This window comes from Ovis canadensis, chromosome X (genome assembly GCF_042477335.2).
Source record: "Ovis canadensis isolate MfBH-ARS-UI-01 breed Bighorn chromosome X, ARS-UI_OviCan_v2, whole genome shotgun sequence".
In the NCBI taxonomy this organism is placed as follows: domain Eukaryota; kingdom Metazoa; phylum Chordata; class Mammalia; order Artiodactyla; family Bovidae; genus Ovis; species Ovis canadensis.
In genome coordinates this window covers 47,445,600-47,468,658 of record NC_091727.1, presented here as the reverse complement: position 1 = coordinate 47,468,658, position 23,059 = coordinate 47,445,600, and the positions used below count along the sequence as shown (strand labels likewise).

The window sequence follows — 23,059 nt, the reverse complement described above, 5'->3', positions numbered from 1 at the left end:
TCCAACACTAAAACCTCGCATGGCCCCCACACTCTCAAGGATTCTTTTCCTAGTCCTGGGCCTCCAGAGGTTCTGGGTTAGTATGTGGGCCCGCCAAGGAGGGGTGTTTACCAAAATTCCAAGGACCCCCTAGGCTGTTGTCTGGAGTCACACTAGTATCACTGAGCTTTCTTTTTGAGATTGTATTATTAGAAAATATTTCCACCAAGCTCCTGTTTTTCTTCCTATCTCTTAGACTGAAAAAAAAGTGGTATGCTCAAGAATACCATTTCTAGCTACCCCTCTCTTTGTGCCACTGCCTTTCCTAGGTTGTTTGCCTCTGATTGTTTCCAGGAAAATGCAGGAGCCCCCATGTCTAACTCTGACTTGAAACTTTTTGGTGCAAGGCTGAGATCTTAGCATTAGAGTGTCAGGGCTAGGACCTTAGAGATCATCCTCACATACCTCATTTAACATCTAGAAAAACTGAGACCCAGAGAGAGGAAGGGACTGACCCTTCAGTGCCTTTTTGGCCTAGAGACAATATAATGTATTGACAAAAATGAGCACACTTTCTGGAGTTGCAGACTTAGGTTTGGATTATGGATCATTGGCTAATTAGCTGGGTGACCATGGCTGATCACTTGACCCCTTGGTCCCTCAGACTATACAGATGATAACAAGACTATCTACCTCCCAGGGCTGTTGTGATGCTCAAGAGACAGAGTGAAAGTATGTAGCATGATGTCTGACCCCTGTAGGTGCTCAGTAAGTATTAACTCTCCTGAATCATGGAACCACTGCTCTTTGTCCCCATGGTTTGCCTTGCATTCCACAAATTCTGAGCATACCTATATTAGACTCCTCTGCTGAGGTATAAACTCCTTAAGAACAGGGCCAGATACGGCTTGGCATCTGACATACACCCCTACATATCAAGTTCCCACAAATAAAAGGCCCTTGTAAACTGAAATAGAATTAGCTAAGAGTTAAGTGTCTTGACGGGGCTTTTAGTGTGTGTCTGATTCTACATAGCAAGAAAGATAAGCAAGATATTCAGACTTTCTGGATATCAGACCAAGGTAGCATGTGGTGATAAAATTTCCTACTTAATCAGTATATTTTAATGAACTGAGAAAAGAAGGAAACACAATTTTAAGAGGGTGAATGGATTCTCTTTCTCTCCCTTAAAAATCATATCCTCTTTATCCCTCCTTTTCTTGTTTTACTTGTCTGGGAACCAAAGTGACTTCTCGCACCTGTTCAGGCTTTACTCTTCAGGTACAAGAAAGAAACTTAAAATCTAGAACTGGGATGAAAGATTGGGGTGGAAAGAGAGACTCATAGAAAAAAAAAAAGAAAGAGAGGGAGAATATGAGAGAGAGAGAGAGACAGACAGACAGACAGACAGACATCTCAAGGCAGCTGCTGCCTCTGTGGCCAGAGAGCAACTGGTAAAGAAGGACTGTAGCAGTCCTGAGTAGCGGGGCTCATTTGACTTCAGGGTAAACAAGACTATGGGTCTTTGTAACTCATGGAGCGTTTCAGGGACTCCCAGGGGTTCCTCCCTCCATTCCTTCTTCCTCACTAGTCCCTTTCTGTCCTGCTTATTTCCCAGCTCATAGTCAACTCTAGGTGTCTCCAGGCAGATGAAGATGTCATGCTTCCTGCCTGGCTGCCTCTCATTATCATATGTCCTTTCCAGGGCGAGGACATCCTAGACAGGAGCTCGGAGCTGATCTACACTGGGGAGATGGCCTGGATCTACCAGCCCTATGGCCGCAACCAGCAGCGAGTCTTCTTCCTGTTTGACCACCAGATGGTCCTCTGCAAGAAGGTAACCCTACCCCTTTCTTCCCTGAGGGAGATGGTCACCTCAGGGAGCACCAGACCCTTCCTCACTGTCATCCCTTGCTCCAAATGAGATGGGCAACCCTGCTAGCCAAGAACAAAACAGGAAATCGGCAGCAATTCCATATCATGATCACTGGTATGCCTTGACATCACAGGCAGTGCTGTCTTATTGGCTGTGAAACTCTGAAATTCGTAAATTTTGTGTTGGCATATTTTTTTACACTTTTCCCTCCTCTTCATGGTGATCTTTCTCACTCTCTTCCACCCAGAGCTGATAGACTACATGGCTGATCTGTACCAGTTCCTAAAAATATTGTAATATCTCTATCCTAGTTTGTGAACAGTGGCTTCCCTGAGCACCTCCTCCAGTTTATTCTCTAATAGCTTTGCCCATCTGGCTCTTACTGCCCTAGGAACCAATACAGGACATCCTAATTTACTCTTACAGGTAGGTACCTTTGTAATAGGAAGTTTCCCTGTTCCCCTACCCATTTCCTCTATAAGGTGAGCCACATCCCTATAACTCTCAACTGTGCTCTCCTTTACATTCCCTTCTCTTTAATTCATTTGAGAAAATGTCTTACTCTTATGATTAACTCAGTATGAGTGTTTGTTTCTTAGTATCTTCTCCTTGGTGGGTAGGCGGGTGGCATATGTTTTCAGCCTGATTCCTCCAGATTGGATACTGTTTCCTCTACCTCCTCCCTTGGATAAGGAGTTCAGATAACTTTTGGCTCCAAGGACTGTTGGAAAGAATTTGGGACCAGGGAAAGTAAAAGAGGAGGGCAAAACCAAAGAATGTTTCAGTTCAGTTCAGTCGCTCAGTCATGTCCGACTCTTTGCGACCCCATGAATCACAGCACGCCAGGCCTCCTTGTCCATTACCAAGTCCCGGAGTTCACTCAGACTCACGTCCATCGAGTCAGTGATGCCATCCAGCCAGCTCATCCTCTGTCGTCCCCTTCTCCTCCTGCCCCCAATTCCTCCCAGCATCAGAGTCTTTTCTAATGAGTCAGCTCTTCGCATGAGGCGGCCAAAGTACTGGAGTTTCAGCTTTAGCATCATTCCTTCCAAAGAAATCCTTAGAGTGGCTTTAAATTCACCATCCTACCCTTGGCTCTTTCTCCATAATTCACTCCCTTTTTTCTCTTCCTCACCCATAGCAAATACCTTTGCAAGGGAATACTAAGTCATGAAACATTAGGTTAAACACTGTGATGTTTTCTAACCTGGAGAAGGAAATGGCAACCCATTCCAATATTCTTGCCTGGAGAATTCTATGGACAGAGGAGCCTGGTGGGCTACAGTCCATGGAGTCACAAAGAGCTGGATACGACTGAGTGACTTTCTTTTTTTTTTTTTTTCCAACCTGGAACAAGAATCACACATTTGTTTTTAAGCTGCTGTTCTTTGTGTATGCCACATCTTATATTAAATCTTTGTTCATTTTCCTTTGATGGTACATTGAGGGAACAAATAGAATTTCAAGTGAAACCTCCTCAGTGTTTGGGAATAAGCTTTTAAGTACCAGCTCTGGAATTGATAGCTGGCTGGTTAATGGAGATAGGTACTGCCTCGGTCTTGACCTGACCCTGGAGGAGATAATTTTTAGGAATCTGGAACTGGACTAAGCACCCAGCCCTCTTATTATTTACCCACAACTCTTCCTTAGACTTACATCAAATCAGGAGGCAGATTTTTGAGGGTTAATTTAGGTAGCCAAGGAAATTCTCAGCATATCAACCATGTTACCCATAGGCATCTGCCCATTCTTCCCACTGAGGCACTTTTACACTCAGAACAACCAGTCATAGAAAACAAATAAAACAATTAGGAAGCTGGTTTATTTTAAAGTTGTGCACAACTCAGACCCTGTTAATCTGGGTACCTGTCTGCCAAGGCTGAGATTACTTTAAGTAAAATGTGAAACTCAGCTCTGTAAAGAGGTAGATATAAGAAACTAAGAGATAGAGCCAGGAGCGAGGACACAAAATAGTGAGGCAAAGGCTAGGAATAAAGGGAAGAAACAAGATGGACAGTGGGATTAGTTTATGAGCAAGGGGCAGCAGAAGAATAAAATGGAATGAGAGTCAGCTCCAGGCCAGCTAGTATGAGCCAGTGATTAAGGAGAAACCAGAAGTCAAGGCAGGGTTGGAGGTTCAAGCAAGCCAACCTGGCAGGATGGGGGTAGCAGGCAACAAGGACCACAAAAACAAGAGAAACTTTGAAGCTAGCATAGCTTTCTTCCAATGAGAGGCTTCTTTTTCTAGCAAGAACTGTGGACTCACCTTCCAGAACAAAGCTAACTCAGACTCTTGAGTATAAAGGGCACTAACTACATACCTTCTTGACTCTGGTTTCTCAGAGCATGAGCAACTACAGCTTGATTTTTCAAAGGCTATTAAAGCTATATATATGATGCTTGTGTTGAGGCTATGGTTGAGGATTTCTATTTGATACCTAAAATAGGCCTTTCTATTCAGCAAATAGGGAATAAACTTTTGAGAAATGACCATGAAGCCAAAATAAGGTATAGAAAGAGACAAGGTCCTTTGTCTGTTGAGTGGTTGAGAGACTTCTTGTCATTGCTATAAAACACTTTCCTTATGAGGTAGAGCCGGAAGAAATGGACAGAACCTTTTGAAGGTGAAGATTCCTTTGGCAAAGGAAATCTGCAAAGGAAAAGAAGGAGAAGGGCCAGGACTAGAACTGGGTGAGTAAGGCACTCACCTTAGGCACAGATTTAAAAATGATGCCCCAGAACACAGTAATCATTTTATAAGGAAGAAAGGGGACAAGAAAGCTAAGTAATCAAATGTCACTACACTAAGCTTTCTGATGAGTTCATATTTTAAAAGGAAGAGGAATCATGGGGCCCTAGCAAGTGGATAAATAATATGTAACATTTTATATGTGGTAGGATATTTAATAGGAGTGACAAAGATTAGTTTCATGAATCCTAGAATGAGTAAAAGTTAGTTTTTAAAGATTTTAAGATAATATCAGTGATTTTAAAAGATCTGTTCAATGTCATTCTCCCAAATCATCCCACCCTCTCCCTCTCCCACAGAGTCCAAAAGACTGTTCTATAAATTTGTGTCTCTTTTGCTGTCTCGCATACAGGGTTATCATTACCATCTTTCTAAATTCCATGTATATGTGTTAGTATACTGTATTGGTGTTTTTCTTTCTGGCTTACTTCATTCTGTATAATCGGCTCCAGTTTCATCCACCTCATTAGAACTGATTAAAATATATTGTTTTTAATGGCTGAGTAATACCCAGAGTGATGGTATGGGGAGGGAGGTGGGAGGGGGGTTCAGGATTGGGAATACGTGTACACCCATGGCGGATTCATGTTGACATATGGCAAAACCAATACAGTATTGTAAAGTAAAATAAAGTAAAAAAAAAAAAAAAGATCTGTTCAAACAAAGAAGAAAAAGTGATATTCTGTCAGCTCCCTGCTAAGGACAAATAATTTACTATTAACAGAGGAACATAAAACTTCTCTGTCAATGGAAAAAGAGCATAAACCTGTTGAGGGGAAATTTAAACCAAAGTATCTGTAGTTGTAAGAAAACACTTCAGCGTTCTGAATTTCATACTGTAATTATTGATCCCCTGCTCTGTGCCAGACAGCTCTGCCTTCTTCGGGCTTGTGATCTAAAATAATTAAAAAATACATACATCAGTGGGCACTGAGATAATTCTCAGATGTCCCCAGCAGAATTGCTGTAGATAAACGCAACAGAATCATGTGTTCCAGGAGATCTATCAAAACACTATCAGTTCAGTTCAGTCACTCAGTCGTGTCCAACTCTTTGTGACCCCATGAATTGCAGCATGCCAGGCCTCCCTGTCCATCACCAACTCCCGGAGTTCACCCAAACTCATGTCCATCAAGTCGGTGATGCTATCCAGCCATCTCATCCTCTGTCGTCCCCTTCTCCTCCTGCCCCCATCCCTCCCTGCATCAGAGTCTTTTCCAATGAGTCAACTCTTCGCATGAGGTGGCCAAAGTATTGGAGTTTCAGCTTTAGCATCAGTCCCTCCAAGGAACACCCAGGACTGATCTCCTTCAGAATGGACTGGTTGGATCTCCTTGCAGTCCAAGGGACTCTCAAGAGTCTTCTCCAACACCACAGTTCAAAAGCATCAATTCTTCGGCGCTCAGCTTTCTTCACAGTCCAATTCTCACATCCACACATGACCCCTGGAAAAATCATAGCCTTGACTAGACAGACCTTGGTTGGCAAAGTAATGTTTCTGCTTTTGAATATGCTATCTAGGTTGGTCATAACTTTCCTTCAAAGGAATAAGCGTCTTTTAATTTCATGGGTGCAATCACCATCTGCAATGATTTTGGAGCCCCTCAAAATAAAGTCTGACACCGTTTCCACTGTTTCCCCATGTATTTTCCATGAAGTGATGGGACCAGATGCCATGATCTTCATTTTCTGAATGTTGAGCTTTAAGTCAACTTTTCACTCTCCTCTTTCACTTTCATCAAGAGGCTTTTTAGTTCTTCTTCACTTTCTGCCATAAGGGTGATGTCATCTGCATGTCTGAGGTTATTGATATTTCTCCCAGCAATCTTGATTCCAGCTTGTGCTTCTTCTAGCCCAGAGTTTCTCATGATGTACTCTGCATAGAAGTTAAATAAGCAGGGTGACAATATACAGCCTTGACGTACTCCTTTTCCTATTTGGAACCAGTCTGTTGTTCCATGCCCAGTTCTAACTGTTGCTTCCTGACCTGTATATAGGTTTCTTAAGAGGCAGGTCAGGTGGTCTGGTATTCCCATCTCTTTCAGAATTTTCCACAGTTTATTGTGATCTACACAGTCAAAGGCTTTGGCATAGTCAAAAAAGCAGAAATAGATGTTTTTTCTGGAACTCTCTTGCTTTTTCCATGATCCAGCAGATGTTGGCAATTTGATCTCTGATTCCTCGGCCTTTTCTAAAACCAGCTTGAACATCTGGAAGTTCACTGTTCACATTGCACCAGTTTTCAAAATTTAAAAGATTCCAGAAAATACAGATTGATAATGATGGACTGTGTACCTCTGATTCTGTTCTAAGACCTTTACTTTCATTAACTCAATTTAATCATCACAGCAAACATATGAAGTAAGTACTATTATTTTCGCATTTTAAATGTATATAAAGGGAGGTACAGAGAAGTTATATGGTTATGAAGTTGCCTAAAAATTGACAGAAGGTAATGAACAAAACCCTGAATATATCTTTCAATAGAGTTCTTGGTGAAAATGAAAAATGTATCTTTTATTTTTGCTTAAAAGAACAAAGAAACTTGTTAACCAACCCAATATAATTTGCCCAAGGTGATATCATAGCTATTGAGTGATGGAGCCAGGAATTGAATCTAGGAAAGCTAGCTCCAGACTTTTCACTAGTAACCTCTATGTAATTATTCCCATTAAGCTTGTCAGAATTCTATAATAGATTATCAAACAGAGGTGAACATTTAAATGGAGGTTCAGTGACAGGGACTCACCATTGTTTTCCTAACAGCAGATCATGTCACATAAAATCCAGTTTCTATCTTGCCATTAACTAGAGTAGTTGATGGGCAGGTTGCACTAGATAGAAAATATCATGATTTTAGCCTAGTGCTTCAGATTTTCTAAGGTTTCCTTGGAGATAGAAGGAATGTGGAATGGTAGAAAAAGCATAAAATTTATGGTCAGAATTTGGGCTCCTTAGTTCCAGCACTCCCTAACTACATAATTTCAAACAAATGACTTTTCACTTCCTCCCCCTTTACTTTATTGTCTGTAAAATGGAGATAACAGCTACTCTACAGGATTGTGAAGATTAAATGAAATCAGTGCATATAAAATGTCTGATAGAGGGCATTACACCTAGTAGGAACTTGTTAGTCTTCTCCCAACCCAATAAAGAAATAATCAGCCGTGTAAGATAGTGAGGTCTCCATTACCAGCATGCATGCTCAGTCCTCTGTCGATGAGATTCCCCAGTTAAGAATACTGGAATGGGTTGCCATTTCCTCCTCCAAGGGATCTTCCAAACCCAGGGATCAAACCTTCATCTCCTACATTGCAAGTGAATTCTTCACCTGCTGAGCCATCAGGGAAGCCCCTCCATCACTAGATGTACCACCAAGTGAGCTAGATGTTTTCCTGCCAGAGAAAGTATAAGAGCGATTGAAAGACCTGATTCCTGAGATAATTTGGCCCAGTTATTATTAACAAGTTCTCATCTAGCTCTCAAGATTCTGTTCATTCCCAAAAAGTTAAGCTAAAACTTCCCCAACTGGAAGTTGGGATTGTGTACACTTATGTTTCTGCTCCTCTGCATCTTGTTGTTGTTCAGTCACTAAATCGTGTCTGACTTTATGTGACCTCATGGACTGCAGCACACCAGGCTTCTCTATCTTTCAGTATCTCCCTGAGTTTGCTGAAACTAATGTCCATTAAATAGGTGATGCTATCCAGTCATCTCATCCTCTATTACCCTCTTTTCCTCGTGCTATCAGTCTTTCCCAGTATCAGGGTCCTTTTCAATGAATCAGCTCTTCTCATCAGGTGGCCAAAGTATTGGAGCCTCAGCTTCAGCATCAACAGCATCAGTCCTTCCAATGAATATTCAGGGTTGATTTCCTTTAGGATTGACTGATTTGATCTCCTTGCAGTCCAAGGGACTCTCAAAAGTCTTCTCCAGCACCACAGATTGAAAGAATCAATTCTACAGTGCTGTCTTCTTTATGGTCCAAATCTCACATCCATGTATGACTACTGGAAAACCATAGCTTTGACTATACTTTGCTGGCAAAATGATATCTCTGCTTTGTAAAATGCTGTCTAGGTTTGTCATAGCTTTTCTTCCAAGGAGCAAGTGTCTTCTAATTTCCTGGTTGCAGTCACTGTCTACAATGATTTTCGAGCCTAAGAAAATAAACTGTGTCACTGCTCCCAATTTTTCTCCATCTATTTCTCATGAAGTGATGGTACTGAATGCCATGATATTACTTTTTTGAGTGTTGAGTTTTAAGCCAGCTTTTTCACTCTCCTCCTTCACCCTCATTAGAAGAGGCTATTTAGTTCCTCTGCACTTTCTGCCATTAGAGTGGTATTATCTGCATGTCTGAGGCTGTTCATATATTTCCCGCCAATCTTGATTCCAGCTTGTGATTCATCCAGCTTGGCATTTCTCATGATATACTCTGCATCTAAGTTAGATAAACAGGGTGACAAATACAACCTTGACATACTCCTTTGCCAATTTTGAACCAGTCCATTGTTCCATGTCCTGTTCTAAAAGTTGCTTCTTGACCTGCATACAGCCTTCTCAGGAGACAGGTAAGGTGGTCTGGCATTCCCATCTCTTTACGAATTGTCCACAGTTTGTTTTCATCCACACAAAGACTTTAGCATAGTTAATGAAGCAGAAATAGATATTTTTATGAAATTCCTTTGCTTTCCTTATGATCAAATGAATGTTGGTAATTTGGCCTCTGGTTCCTCTGCCTTTTCTAGACCTTGCTTGTACATCTGGAATTTCTCAGTTCATGTACTGCTGAAGCCTAGCTCAAAGGATTTTGAGTTGCTAGCTTTTGAAATGAGCACTACTGTAAAGTAGTTTGAACATTCTTTGGCATTGCTCTTTGAGATTGGAATGAAAACTGACCTTTTCCAGTCCTTTGGCCACTGCTGAGTTTTCCAAATTTGCTAACATATTGAGTGTAGCTTGTTAACAGCATCATCTTTTAGGATTTGAAATAGTTCAGCTGGAATTCTATTACCTCCACTGGCTTTGTTTGCAGTAATACTTCCTAAGGCCCAATTGACTTCACACTCCAGGATGTCTGGCTCTAGAACAGTGACTACATATTTGTGTTTATCCGAGTCATTAAGACCTTTTTTGTATAGTTCTTCTTCTGTTCTTGCCATCTCTTCTTAATCTCTTCTGCTTTTGTCAGGTCCTTACCAATTCTGCCCTTTACCATGCCCATCCTTGCATGAAATGCTCCCCTGATATATCCAATTTTTTGAAGAGATTTCTGGTCTTTCCCGTTCTATTGCTTTCTTCTGTTTCTTTGCATTGTTTGCTTAAGAAGTCTTTCTTCTCTCTTCTTGTTATTCTTTCAATCTCTTCATTCAGTTTGGTATATCTTTACCTTTCTCCTTTGCCTTTTTCTTTTCTCCTTTTCTCAGCTATTTATAAAGCCTCCTCAGACAACCGCCTTGGTTTCTTGAATTTCTTTTTCTTTGGAATGGTTTTGGTCACTGCCTCCTGTACATTGTTACAAACCTCTGTCCATAGTTCTTCAGGGACTCTGTCTACCAGATCTAATCCCTTGAATCTGTTTGTCACCTACATGGGTGACATAATCATAAGGGATTTGATGGCCTGTGGCTTTCCCTACTTTATTTTATTTAAGCCTGAATGTTTCAATAAGGAGCTCATGATCTGAGCCACTTTCAGCTCCAGGTCTTGTTTTTTGCTGACTGTATACAGCTTCTCCATCATTGGCTTCAAAGTATGTAATCAATCTGCTTTTTCAATGTTGACCATCTGGTGATGTCCATGTGTAGAGTTGTCTCTTGTGTTGTTGGAAGAGGGTGTTTGCTATGACTGGTGTGTTCCCTTGACAAAACTCTGTTAACTTTTTCCCTGCTTCATTTTGTCCTCCAAGGCCAAACTTGCCTGTTACTCCAGGTATCTCTTGACTTCCTACTTTTGCATTCTAGTCCTCTATGATGAAAAGGGCATCTTTTTTTGGATGTTGATTCTAGAAGGTCTTGTAGGTCCTCACAGAACTGTTCAACTTCAGCTTCTTTGGCATTAGTGGTTGGAACATAGACTTGGATTACTGTGATATTGAATGTTTTGCCTTGGAGACAAACCGAGATCATTCTGTTATTTTTGAGATTGTATCCAAGTACTAGGATTTCCTGATAGGTCAGTTGCTAAAGAATCTGCCTGCAATGCAGGAGGCCCCAGTTTGATTCCTGGGTTGGGAAGATCCCCTGGAGAAGGGAAAAGTTACCCACTCCAGTATTCTGGCCTAGAGAATTCCATGGACTGTATGGTCCATGGGGTTGCAAAAAGTCAGACATGACTGAGCACCTTTCATTTTCATTTCACTCAAGTACTGCATTTTGAACTCTTTTGTTGACTGTGAGGGCTAATCCATTTCTTCTCAGGAATTTTTGCCCACAGTAGTACATATAATTGTTATCTGAATTTAATTTTGCTTAATATTTTTTTGTTCTTTTCCTCCTGAGATGATTATATTGGAAATGATTTAGTTGATTCTGTAAATTTTACCCTTTTTTGTTTCTTCCCTTTCATATTTTACTAAGAGAGAACCCCTTTTCCCTCTCCTCAGGCAATCATCCACCAATATTCTTACAACTCTGCTGTTGCTGCAAACAGCCTTTTCCCTATCTTTCATCAATTGTGCCAGTCTGGACATGCTCTGTTGTCCCCTGCATCATAACTGCTTAGTTTTTTGTTGCTTTCATCATATTCTGGGAGAATTGGAACTAAATTGAATGTAGGGATGCTGGAGAGATAATTTCTTCTGTTCCTGGAAATTCTGCCTTTGGAACATTTTTTTTTCATGAACTAAAGGGCCAGACTTGGAGGTTGAGGCATTTGGAACAACTCAAAAATGCATCAGAGATAGAATAAAATAGAAAAAAAAGATTTCTACTTTAAAACCAGTGGATTTAAAACAAGAACACCTGAGTCCAAGACTCTACTGTCTCTTACTAATTTGCTTAACCTTGCGCCAGTTCTTTAAGTCTTTATTATTATCAGTGTCAAGTCAACCTGATGATAGAATTCACCTGAGGAGGCTTTGAGGAGAATCACTTGAAGTAAGGGGGTGCAGTGAACTATAATGTTAAGATCATGGGTTCTAGAGCCAGACAAGAGACCACCAATTGCCTTTTTCCCATCAGCGATGTAATCTTGGACACCTCCTGGGTGCCTTTCATTATCCCCTCATTTGCAAAATGGGAATCATCAAGCTGAACTGAATAGTATCTACATGCAAGGAAGTGTTACATGTTGCTGTACCTCATGCAAGTTCATGTGCACGTACAAGTGTGTTGTACCTCAGTGTAAAATGAGGTAATACAGTTTGGGGCCTGGCACACAGTAAATATTTAGTAATCATTCATTCAGGAAGTTTTTATTCAGAGGCAGAATCAGTTCAGTTCAGTTCAGTCACTCAGTCGTGTCCAACTCTTTGAGACCCCATGAACTGCAGCATGCCAGGCCTCCTTGCCCATCACCAGCTCTCAGAGTTTACTCAAACTCATGTCCATTAAGTCGGTGATGTCATCTAACCATCTCATCCTCTGTCATTCCCTTCTCCTCCTGCCTTCAAACTTTCCAGCATCAGGGTCTTTTCAAATGAGTCAGTTCTTAACATCAGGTGGCCAAAGTATTGGAGTTTCAGCTTCAACATCAGTCCTTCCAATGAACACTCAGGACTGATTTCCTTTAGAATGGACTGGTCTTTGCAGTCCCAGCGACTCTCAAGAGTCTTCTCCAACACCACAGTTCAAAGCATCAATTCTTCGGCGCTCAGCTTTCTTTATAGTCCAACTCTCACATCCATACATGACTACTGGAAAAACCATAACCTTGACTAGATGGACCTTTGTTGGCAAAGTAATGTCTCTACTTTTTAATATGCTCTCTAGGTTGATCATAACTTTCCTGCCAAGGAGTAAGCATCTTTTAATTGCATGGCTGTATACACAGTGGTTAAAACAAGAACAGATTTTTAGAGCCAGACATCTTAGACTCAGATCCCAGCTATGCCATAAATAGCATAGCTTTTATTCCTGAGCAAGTTTCTTAACTGCTCTATGTCCACAGTTTCTCATAAAATGGGATTATAACAGTACCTAACTTCTAAGATAGTGAGGATGATTTAAGTTAATAAATGCAAAGTGTAGTTGCCAAGGGATGAACACATAAAGATAACATCATACACACACACATATACACAATAAGATATTATTCAGTATTTGAAAAAGAAAGAAACCCTGCTGTGCCCAACAACGTGGTTGAACCTGGAAGACATTATGCTTTGTAAAATAAGGCAGAGAAAGACAAATACTGTACTATCTCATTTATATATGGAATTTAAAACAGTCCAACTCATAAAGGTAGAGAGTAGAATGGTGGTTGCTGGGGCTCATTTGGGTGGAGAAAATGGGGAGATGTTGGTCAAAGGGTAAAAACTTTCAGTTATGTAGGATAAATGAGTTCTGGATAGCTAATGTATTATATATATGGTGACTATAGTTAGCAACACTGTATTGTATAATTGAAATTTGCTAAGAAAATAGATCTGAAGTATTTTCTCATCTCAAAAAAAGACAACTATGTGAAATGATGGATATGTTAATTAACTTAATTGTGATGATCATTACATAATACATACTATATAAAAACATCAGATTGAATACCTTAAATATATATAAGTTTTGTTATTTATACCTCAATAAAGCTGGGGGGAAAGTATTTAGAGTAGTGTCTGCTGTATAATGTCTGTTGTTTAAGTGTTCACTGTTGTCATTATGGCTGATTTATGTCAATGTTTGGCAAAAACCACTACAATATTATAAAGTAATTAGCCTCCAATTAAAATTAATTTAAAAAAAGAATGTACTCTAGATGCTGCAATGCTATAATGATAAAGACAAATCCAGTCCTAGCACCATGTGCCTTCCCCAGGATCTGAAGAGAAAACCAGGGTTGTTAGGCTAGAGGTGAGTAGCCAGGGCCCCCTCAAAAGAGGTAGGGAGAACCTTGCTGACAAGTAAGTGAGGCAAACTGCAATCCTGAACAGTTGCATTCCCCAGACTGCAGCATCTGCCATTTGTACAAAATGTACTGTAGTGTTTCAGTAAACCCCATGAATACCCAGTGAGGCCAAGTTCAAACAGCTCCCAGCTGTTTCAATCACATAATGTCAGGGATGGGGATAAGCTCCTTTCTGGAGAAATGGCTAGAGTCAGGGCCAGAGTGCTTGGCTGCAGATGCCAGGACTATCCTAGAGAAGCACTAGCTCCCTTAATCTCCTCCAACTTGGATGAGTAGAAAGGAAAAGGAGGACAGTGACCATACTATTAGAAACAACCCCATTTAGACAGAGAAATTGTGAAGACCCAAATAGCATCTGTGAAAGTGAAAGTGAAAGCTCAGTCATGCATGGACTGTAACCTACCAGGCTCCTCCATCCATCGGATTTTCTGGGCAAGAATACTGGAGTGGGTTGCCATTTCCTTCTCCAGGAGATCTTCCCCACCCAGGGATCGAACCCGAGTCTCCCACATTGTAGACAGACGCTTTACCGTCTGAGCCACCAGAGAAGTCTAAATAGCATCTGTAGTGAGCACCTATTAACCATGTGCCTTTGAAAGCACTCAGATCACCATTAACAATTGGCATGTGGGCATCCCATTCCCAATAGTCCCACAGGCAACTAGGGCCCAGGAGAGGTTTGTCCCCTTGCTATGTGTAGAAGCTGAGCAGAAAAAATGTCTGAGCCTTTATCTGCTCTCCTTCCCTGAATAACTCCTAAGTGAGGCAAAACCAAAGAAAGCTCAGTACGAGGCACAACCTGAATGGACAGACAAAATTAGCAATAAAACATATAAAACAGAACTAATGCAAATTCACTAGGGTGGTAATTGAATGCCAGTTGTCTTCATAGTCTTTATACTTGTCTTCATAGTGTCTTCATAGTCAGTGCTAGCATTCAGAAAAGGAAAACTGTAATGGTGTGATCTAGAGGGTGCAGTCATGGAAGGCTGCTTTGAGGAAGAAGAATGTGTGAATTTGGTCTTAAAGTCTGAAAGGACTAGAATAGAAGGCTTCTTTGGGTCAGGGAGGGGATTAGTAGTGTGAGCCCAGGTATAGATCTGTGATTTTGGTGAGTGAGTAGCAAACAGTATTTGCCACCCACCACTAATACCACCCCTACCCTGAAAGGGTTTATGGAATTTCTAGGGACAGTGGGGTAGCTATGTAAATTTTAAAACATTCAGAGTTGCTTTACCTTTGATTTCTTTTCAGTCACACTAATTAACTTACTTTGAAAGTTCAAATGAACTAAATGAGGCAATGGGTTTTTTACATTTATCAAAAGGAGTTTTTAAGATCTATGAAACACTGGTCTGAAAGCAAGAAAGCTCAGCACCATGTTTATCAGGTAAAGCTAGCCTCATGACGTGGATACTGCATGTTTAGATTTGAGCTTTACAACAATTTTACAAGGTAAATATGACTCTCCTAACTTTATAGTTGAGGGAATTGAGGCTCAGCAAGGTTAATTCATTTGCCCATTACCACACAGCTAGGAGGTTAAGCAGCTAAAATTCAAACTCAGAACTTTAGACTCTAACTGATATTCTTTTCACCATTCTGTTCTGCTTAGTGGCCTTAGCTACCCTTTCTGGTCGGTTTTCTGAACAGTGGGTCATTCTTAATCATTCATAGCGCATCCCTTCACTTAGCTTTATGACTAATCTGATGTCTGAAAGCTCACTTTCAACCCTCTGGGGAGCCAGAAAGAACAGGAAAAGGGAGAATTTTAATGACACATCCCTCTAGTCCTATTCCCCTGCCACAAAGACAGAATTCTCTGTCATTCATTATTATCCTCAGATACCTGAAGAAACAATAGGAGGTTCAGTTGATGCTTTTAATTTAGCTCTAAGATCATGTGCATCCTTTCCATTTTTGAAAACTATTAAAGATTTTGAAGGCTAACAATGTTTATGACACACCAATTCAGAGGGAAAGGAAGCAGCATGCTGAAGTTAGGAATAGAGGGAGGGTTGAATCTGCCTATATTCTAGCCAGGTGGGCACCCGCCTATTAGCTGTGTGGTCCAGGTCTATGTGCATGTGTATTACGTATTGTAAGGCAGGTTTCAGGCCTTTACAGGATCAAAGTAGATTGCATTGATACATTCTCCTCAGCTTGTCTTGCTTTTGTAGTTAGTTTGACAGGGCCTACTTTTTATGCATATGTTTCACAAAGTGTTCCTAGGGATTATAGAAGTTAGTTCATGAGTGTGCATGCATGCTTAGTCGCTCAGTCATGTCCAACTCTTTATGACCCTTTGGACTCTAGCCCACCAGGCTCCTCTCTCCATGGAATTTTCTAGGCAAGAATACTGGAGTGGATTGCCATTTCCTACTCAGGGAATCTTCCTGACCCAAGGATTGAACCCACATCTCCTGTATTGCAGACAGATAGATTCTTAACCTGCTGAAACATCAAGGAGCCACCCCATTATTTTGGCAGGACTGAACTTGCCCAATTTGAGCATGGTAAAAGGAATCCAAACTCTGAAACAGGCTTGTAACTACATTGTCCCACTCTGTATAGCAGACCTATATTTCTTGTAAACTTGATATCAGGATTACCTAATGGGTTAGAACCAATCTCTATGCAAAAGCTTATTTATATGCATAATCATTATGGAAGGAAAAGAACACCATGATGTATTTGGCAACCTAGGGTTTTGAGATTGACAGAGCTATGCTGAGAATCCTTAAAGACAGTCTTCCCCAGCCCTACAGAAAAGCTCTGTTTACCATGCAGTGTGAAGACTAAGGATTGGGAATCTGAGTATATGTGTGCTAAGTCCCTTCTGTTGTGTCCAACTCTCTGACACCCTATGAACTATAGCCCATCAGGCTCCTCTATTCATGGGATTCTCCAGGCAAGTATACTGGAGTGGGTTGCCATGCCCTCCTCAAGGGGATATTTCTGACCCAGAGATCAAACCCATTTCTCTTTGGTCTCCTACATTGCCAGGCAGGTTCTTTACCACAGCGCCACCTAGGAAGACTGGAGAATATGAGATCAGTTCAGTTCAGTTGCTCAGTCCTGTCCTTCTCTTTGCGACCCTATGGACTGAAGCACACCAGGCTTCCCTGTCCATCTCAAACTCCCTGTCCATCACCAACTCCCAGAGCTTGCTCAAACTCATGTCCATTGAGTTGGTGACACCATCCAACCATCTCATCCTCTGTCATCCCTTTCTCCTCCCACCTTCAATGATTCCAAGCATCAGGGTCTTTTCCAATGAGTCAGTTCTTTGCATCAGGTGGCCAAAGTATTGGAGTTTCAGCTTTAGCATCAGTACTTCCAGTGAAATTTCAGGACTGATTTCCTTTTGGATGGACTGGTTTAATCTCTTTGCAGTCCAAGGGACTCTCAAGAGTATTTTTCAACACCACAGTTCAAAAGCATCAATTCTTTGGTACTCAGCTTTCTTTATAGTCCAACTCTCACATCCATATATGACTACTGGAAAAATCATAGCTTTGACTAAAGGGACCTTTGTAGGCAAAGTAATGTTTCTGCTTGTTAATATTCTGTCTAGGCTGGTCATAGCTTTTCTTCCAAGGAACAAGTGTCTTAATTTCATGGCTGCAGTCACCATCTGCAGTGATTTTGGAGCCTAAGAAAATAAAGTCTGTCTCTGTTTCCATTGTTTCCCCATCTATTTGCCATTATGTGATGGGACTGGATGCCATGATCTTAGTTTTTTGAATATTGAGTTTAAGAAAGCTTTTTCCACTCTCCTCTTTCCCTTTCATCAAGAGGCTCTTTAGTTCTTCTTCACTTTCTGCCATAAGAGTGGTGTCATCTGCATATCTGAGGTTATTGATATTTCTCTTGGCAATCCTGATTCCAGATTTTGCTTCATCCAGTCTGGCAGTTAACCTGATGGATTCTGCATGTAAGTTAAATAAGCAGGAATTGCTGACAATATACAGCCTTGACGTATTCCTTTCCCAATTTGGAACCAGTCTGTTGTTCCATGTCCAGCTCTAACTGTTGCTTCTTGACCTGCATACAGATTTCTCAGGAGGCAGGTAAGGTATTCTGGTATTCACATCTCTTGAAGAATTTTCCACAGTTTGTTGTGATCCACACAAAGACTTTGGGGTAGTCAATAATACAGAAGTAGATTTTTTCTGGAACGCTCATGCTTTTTCCATTACCCAATAGAGGTTGGCAATTTGATCTCTGGTTCCTCTGCCTTTTCTAAATCCAGCTTGAACATCTGGAAGTTCAGGGTTCATGTACTGTTGAAGCCTGGCTTGGAGAATTTTGAGCATTACTTTGCTAGCGTGTGAGATGAGGGCAATTGTGCAGTAGTTTGAACATTTTTGGCTTTGCCTTTCTTTGGGATTAGAATGAAAACTGAGCTTTTCCAGTCCTGTGGCTACTGCTGAGTTTTCCAGATTTGTTGGAATATTGAGTACAGCACTTTCACAGCATCATCTTTTAGGATTTGAAATAGCTCAACTGGGATTCCCTCACCTCCACTAGCTTTGTTGGTAGTGATGCTTCCTAAGGCCCACTTGACTTCGCATTCCAGGATGTCTGGCTCTGGGTGAATGATCACACTATCACGGTTATCTGGGTCATTAAGATCTTATTTGTATAGTTCTTCTGTGTATTCTTACCACCTTTCTTAATATCTTCTGTTTCCGTTAGGTCCATACCATTTTTGTCCTTTATTGTGCCTATCTTTGCATGAAATGTTCCCTTGGTATCTCTAATTTTCTCAAAGAGATCTCTAGTCTTACCCATCCAATTGTTTCCCTGTATTTCTTTGCATTGATCACTGAGGAAGTCTTTCTTATTCTCCTTGCTGTTTGGAACTCTGCATTCAAATGGGAATATGTTTCTGTTTCTCCTTGGCCTTTAGCTTCTCTCCATTTCTCAGCTATTTGTAAGGCCTCCTCAGACAACCATTTTGCCTTTTTGCATTTCTTTTTCTTGAGGATGGTCTTGATCACTGCCTCCTATACAATGTCATGAACCTCCATCCATAGATCTTCAGGCACTATCAGGTCTAATCCCTTGAATCTGTTTGTCACTTCCACTGTGTAATCATAAGGCATTTGATTTAGGTCATACCTGAATGGTCTAGTGGTTTTCCCTACTTTCTTCAATTTAAGTCTGAATTTGGCAATAAGGAATTCATGGTCTGAGCCATAAGAAAGCCTTCCTCAGCAATCAATGCAAAGAAATAGAGGAAAACAACAGAATGGGAAAGATTAGAGATCTCTTCAAGAAAATTAGAGATACCAAGGGAACATTTCATGCAAAAATGGGCTCAATATTGGACAGAAATGGTAGGGACCTAACAGAAGCAGAAGATATTAAGAAGAGGTGGCAAGAATACACAGAAGAACTGTACAAAAAAGACCTTCACGACCCAGATCATCACAATGGTGTGATCACTCACCTAGAGCCAGACATCCTGGAAGGTGAAGTTAAGTGGGCCTTAGGAAGCATCACTATGAACAAAGCTAGTGGAAGTGATGGAATCCCAGTTGAGCTATTTCAAATCCTAAAAGATGATGCTGTGAAAGTGCTTCACTCAATATGCCAGCAAATTTGGAAAACTCAGCAGTAGCCACAGGACTGGAAAAGGTCAGTTTTCATTCCAATCCCAAAGAAAGGCAATGTCAAAGAATGCTCAAACTACTGCACAATTGCACTCATCTCACATGCTAGTAAAGTAATGCTCAAAATTCTCCAAGCCAAGCTTCAGCCATATGTGAACTATGAACTTCCAGATGTTCAAGCCGGTTTTAGAAAAGGCAGAGGATCCAGAGATCAAATTGCCAACATCTGCAGGATCATCGAAAAAGCAAGAGAGTTCCAGAAAAACATCTATTTCTGCTTTATTGACTATGCCAAAGGCTTTGAGTGTGTGGATCACAATAAACTGTGGAAAATTCTGAAAGAGATGGGAATGCCAGGTCACCCGACCTGCTTCTTGAGAAACCCGTATGCAGGTCAGGAAGCAATAGTTAAAACTGGACATGGACCAACAGACTGGTTCCAAATAGGAAAAGGAGTACGTCAAGGCTGTATATTGTCACCCTGCTTATTTAACTCCTATGCAGAGTACATCATGAGAAACGCTGGGCTGGAGGAAGCAGAAACTGGAATCAAGATTGCCAGGAGAAGTATCAATAATTTCAGATATGCAGGTGACACTGCCCTTATGGCAGAAAGTGAAGAAGAACTAAAGAGCCTCTTGATGAAAGTGAAAGAGGAGAGTCAAAAAGTTGGCTTAAATTCAACATTTAGAAAACTAACACCATGGGATCCAGTCCCATCATTTCATGGCAAATAGATGGGGAAACAGTAGAAACAGTGTCAGACTTTATTTTGGGGGGCTCTAAAATCACTACAGATGGTGATTGCAGCCATGAAATTAAAAGACCTTTATTCCTTGGAAGGAAAGTTATGACCAACCTAAATAGCATATTCAAAAGCAGAGACATTACTTTGCCAACAAAGGTCTGTCTAGTCAAGGCTATGGTTTTTCCAGTGGTCATGTATGAATATGAGACTTGGACTATAAAGAAAGCTGAGCACCGAAGAATTGATGCTTTTGAACTGTGGTGTTGGAGAAGACTTTTGAGAACCCCCTGGACTGCAAGGAGATCCAACCAGTCCATCCTAAAGGAGATAAGTCCTACATGTTCATTGGAAGGACTGATGTTGAAGCTGAAACTCCAGTACTTTGGCCACCTGATGCGAAGAGCTGACTCATTTGAAAAGACCCTGATGCTGGGAAAGGTTGAGGGCAGGAGGAGAAGGGGATAACAGAGGATGAGATATCTGGATGGCATCATCGACTTGATGGACATGGGTTTGGGTGAACTCCAGGAGTTGGTGATAGACAGGGAGGCCTAGCCTGCTGCAGTTCATGGGGTCACAAAGAGTTATACACGACTGAGCAACTGAACTGAACTGGACTCATCTGAGCCACAATCAGCTCCTAGTCTTGTTTTTGCTGACTATGTGTAGCTTCTCCATCTTTGACTGCAAAGAATATAATTAATCTGATTTCAGTATTGACCATCTGGTGATGTGTAGAGTGTAGAGTCATGTGTAGAGTCATCTCTTGTTTTGTTGGAAGAGGGTGTTTTCTATAACCAGTACGTTCTCTTGGAAAAACTCTTTGCCCTGCTTTATTTTGAATCCCTTAGAAGAAATGGAGTAAGCCCTCATAGTCAACAAAAGATTCAGAAATGCAGTATTTGGATGCAAACTCAAAAATGACAAAATCATCTCTGCTTGTTTCCAAGGCAAACCATTCAATTTAAGAAATAAATCATTATAACTACCGCCTTCCTCCTCTCCCTCTTGCATCCATTTCCCTTTTTCTCTCTTGTCCCCATTCTCCTCTTTGTATTCCCTTGAATTCGGCATGTATCATTGTTGTATTTTTCTCATAAATTTTGTATATATCCCTAAATATTATGTGTCATTGTTTTGTGTTTTTTTTAACTTTATGTAAACAGAATACATGTAGATGAGATAAAATTATATAGAATAGAAAGCAGGGAAATTATGAGCATGTGATTTAATATGTGGTCTGCCTTGGTGTTATAGGTTTTGGAATGGGGATTGGGTTCACCAGAACTTAATACATCATTAAAAGCAAGTAAGCAAGTAAATGAATAGAAATATAAGGGCAGTATACATTGAATAATTATGAGTGTCTAATGGACTGGGTTTAATTCAATTTCATATACCCAAAAATGAAAATAACAATCATAATGGATAGGCAATATATTCTTTGTATCCAACCACTACTTTTATTTTTCTCATGCAATAAGATTTGTAAGATTCATCCATGTCAACATATGAAGCTTTTTATTCACTTTCCCTACGTTTCTCCTTCTAGATGAGTCCTTTTCCAAAAACCTCCAGAATTCTAAGTGTTCAACCTTCTCTAGATAATCCTTCCTGGCCAGCAGCCTTTGACTACCTAGCTACTCTTATCACTCATCCCCTCTCTGATATGCCAGTCTCGATGGCCTACTTAGATTCCTGAATATACTTCAGGCAACTAGTCAGTTTATCTCATACTTCTGGAAGGCTTGCAAATATTTTGGAAGAGGAAAAGCCCTTTGTAGCCATGCATGTGTGGCTTACTGGTTCCTACTTCACATCAGCAGTCTTGTTGTAAACATATACGTGCATTGAGGCTGAGGTCTGAGACAAAATCCATGGATGTAGGCCAGAGGATTTCTCTAATAGCATCTAGTTAGCCAACTGTAGTGTCATAAGCTAAGGTAACCTGCCCAGATTTAAACCAAACCACCTCTCACTGATACACCAGAACAATGGCAGTGTTAGCATTCTGCTGTACATATGTGCCAACTGTCCTTGTACCCACTCTCCACATACCTCCAACAAAAAGCCTTCTCTTTCTTTCTGTCTAGGACCTGATCCGGAGAGACATTCTGTACTACAAAGGCCGCATTGATATGGATAAATATGAGGTAGTGGACATTGAAGATGGCAGAGATGATGACTTTAATGTAAGCATGAAAAATGCCTTCAAGCTTCACAACAAGGAGACTGAGGAGATACATCTATTCTTTGCCAAGAAATTGGAGGAGAAGATACGCTGGCTCAGAGCTTTCAGAGAAGAGAGGAAAATGGTACAGGAAGATGAAAAAATTGGTAAGTGACCTGAGAGGAGAAAGAAGAATATGGATATGAAGAACATAGAGTTAAATTAATTTTCATTTTTCTAGAGGCAGAGAGATTTGTGTTGCAAACTGACATAATCCACTTTGGTGGTTTCCTGTTATTAGGTTATTTTTGGCAGATAAAAATAGTTTCAACTAGTCAGAGTTAAGTGATACTTAGAGGTTGATTTCCCCTACATTATCACTACTTTGTGTCCAACTCTTTGCTACCCCATGGACTGTAGCCTACCAGGCTCCTCCCTCCATGGGATTCTTTCCTTCTCCAGGGGATCTTCCCGGGCCAGGGATCAAACCCAGGTCTCCCACCTTCCAGGCAGACGCTTTAACCTCTGAGCCACCAGGGAAGCCCAACTAGATGAGATTATTACACTTATACCTCAGCTCAATTCTCCCAAACATACAAAAGTGTATTAGCAAACAAACACAAAAGCAGTCATACCGCCTGGTCTGTAATTTCAATGAAGTCACAACTCTGTCCTTAGATACATGACAGCATCTTCTGTGAAAAGTTTAGTTTAGTTGAGGCAGATTTGGTAATTTTGGAGAAGGGAATGGGCACCTACTCTAGTATTCTGGCCTGGAGAATTCCATGAACTATATAGAGTCCATGGGGTTGCAAAGAGTCGGACGCGGTTGACAGACTTTCACTTTCAC

General features: G+C 40.9%; 1 protein-coding gene across 15 annotated transcripts in view; it reads left to right on the top strand.

The window, feature by feature from the left end:
• The window catches only part of ARHGEF9 (Cdc42 guanine nucleotide exchange factor 9), a 456,132-nt gene that overhangs the window by 403,635 nt on the left and 29,438 nt on the right, over positions 1 to 23,059 (top strand). For all 15 annotated transcript variants that reach the window (XM_070291522.1, XM_070291525.1, XM_070291524.1 and 12 more), the window contains 2 exons: positions 1,685 to 1,816; positions 22,133 to 22,376. In XM_070291522.1, the coding sequence (XP_070147623.1) occupies positions 1,685 to 1,816; positions 22,133 to 22,376 (376 nt within the window). The remainder of the gene's footprint in view (positions 1 to 1,684; positions 1,817 to 22,132; positions 22,377 to 23,059) is intronic.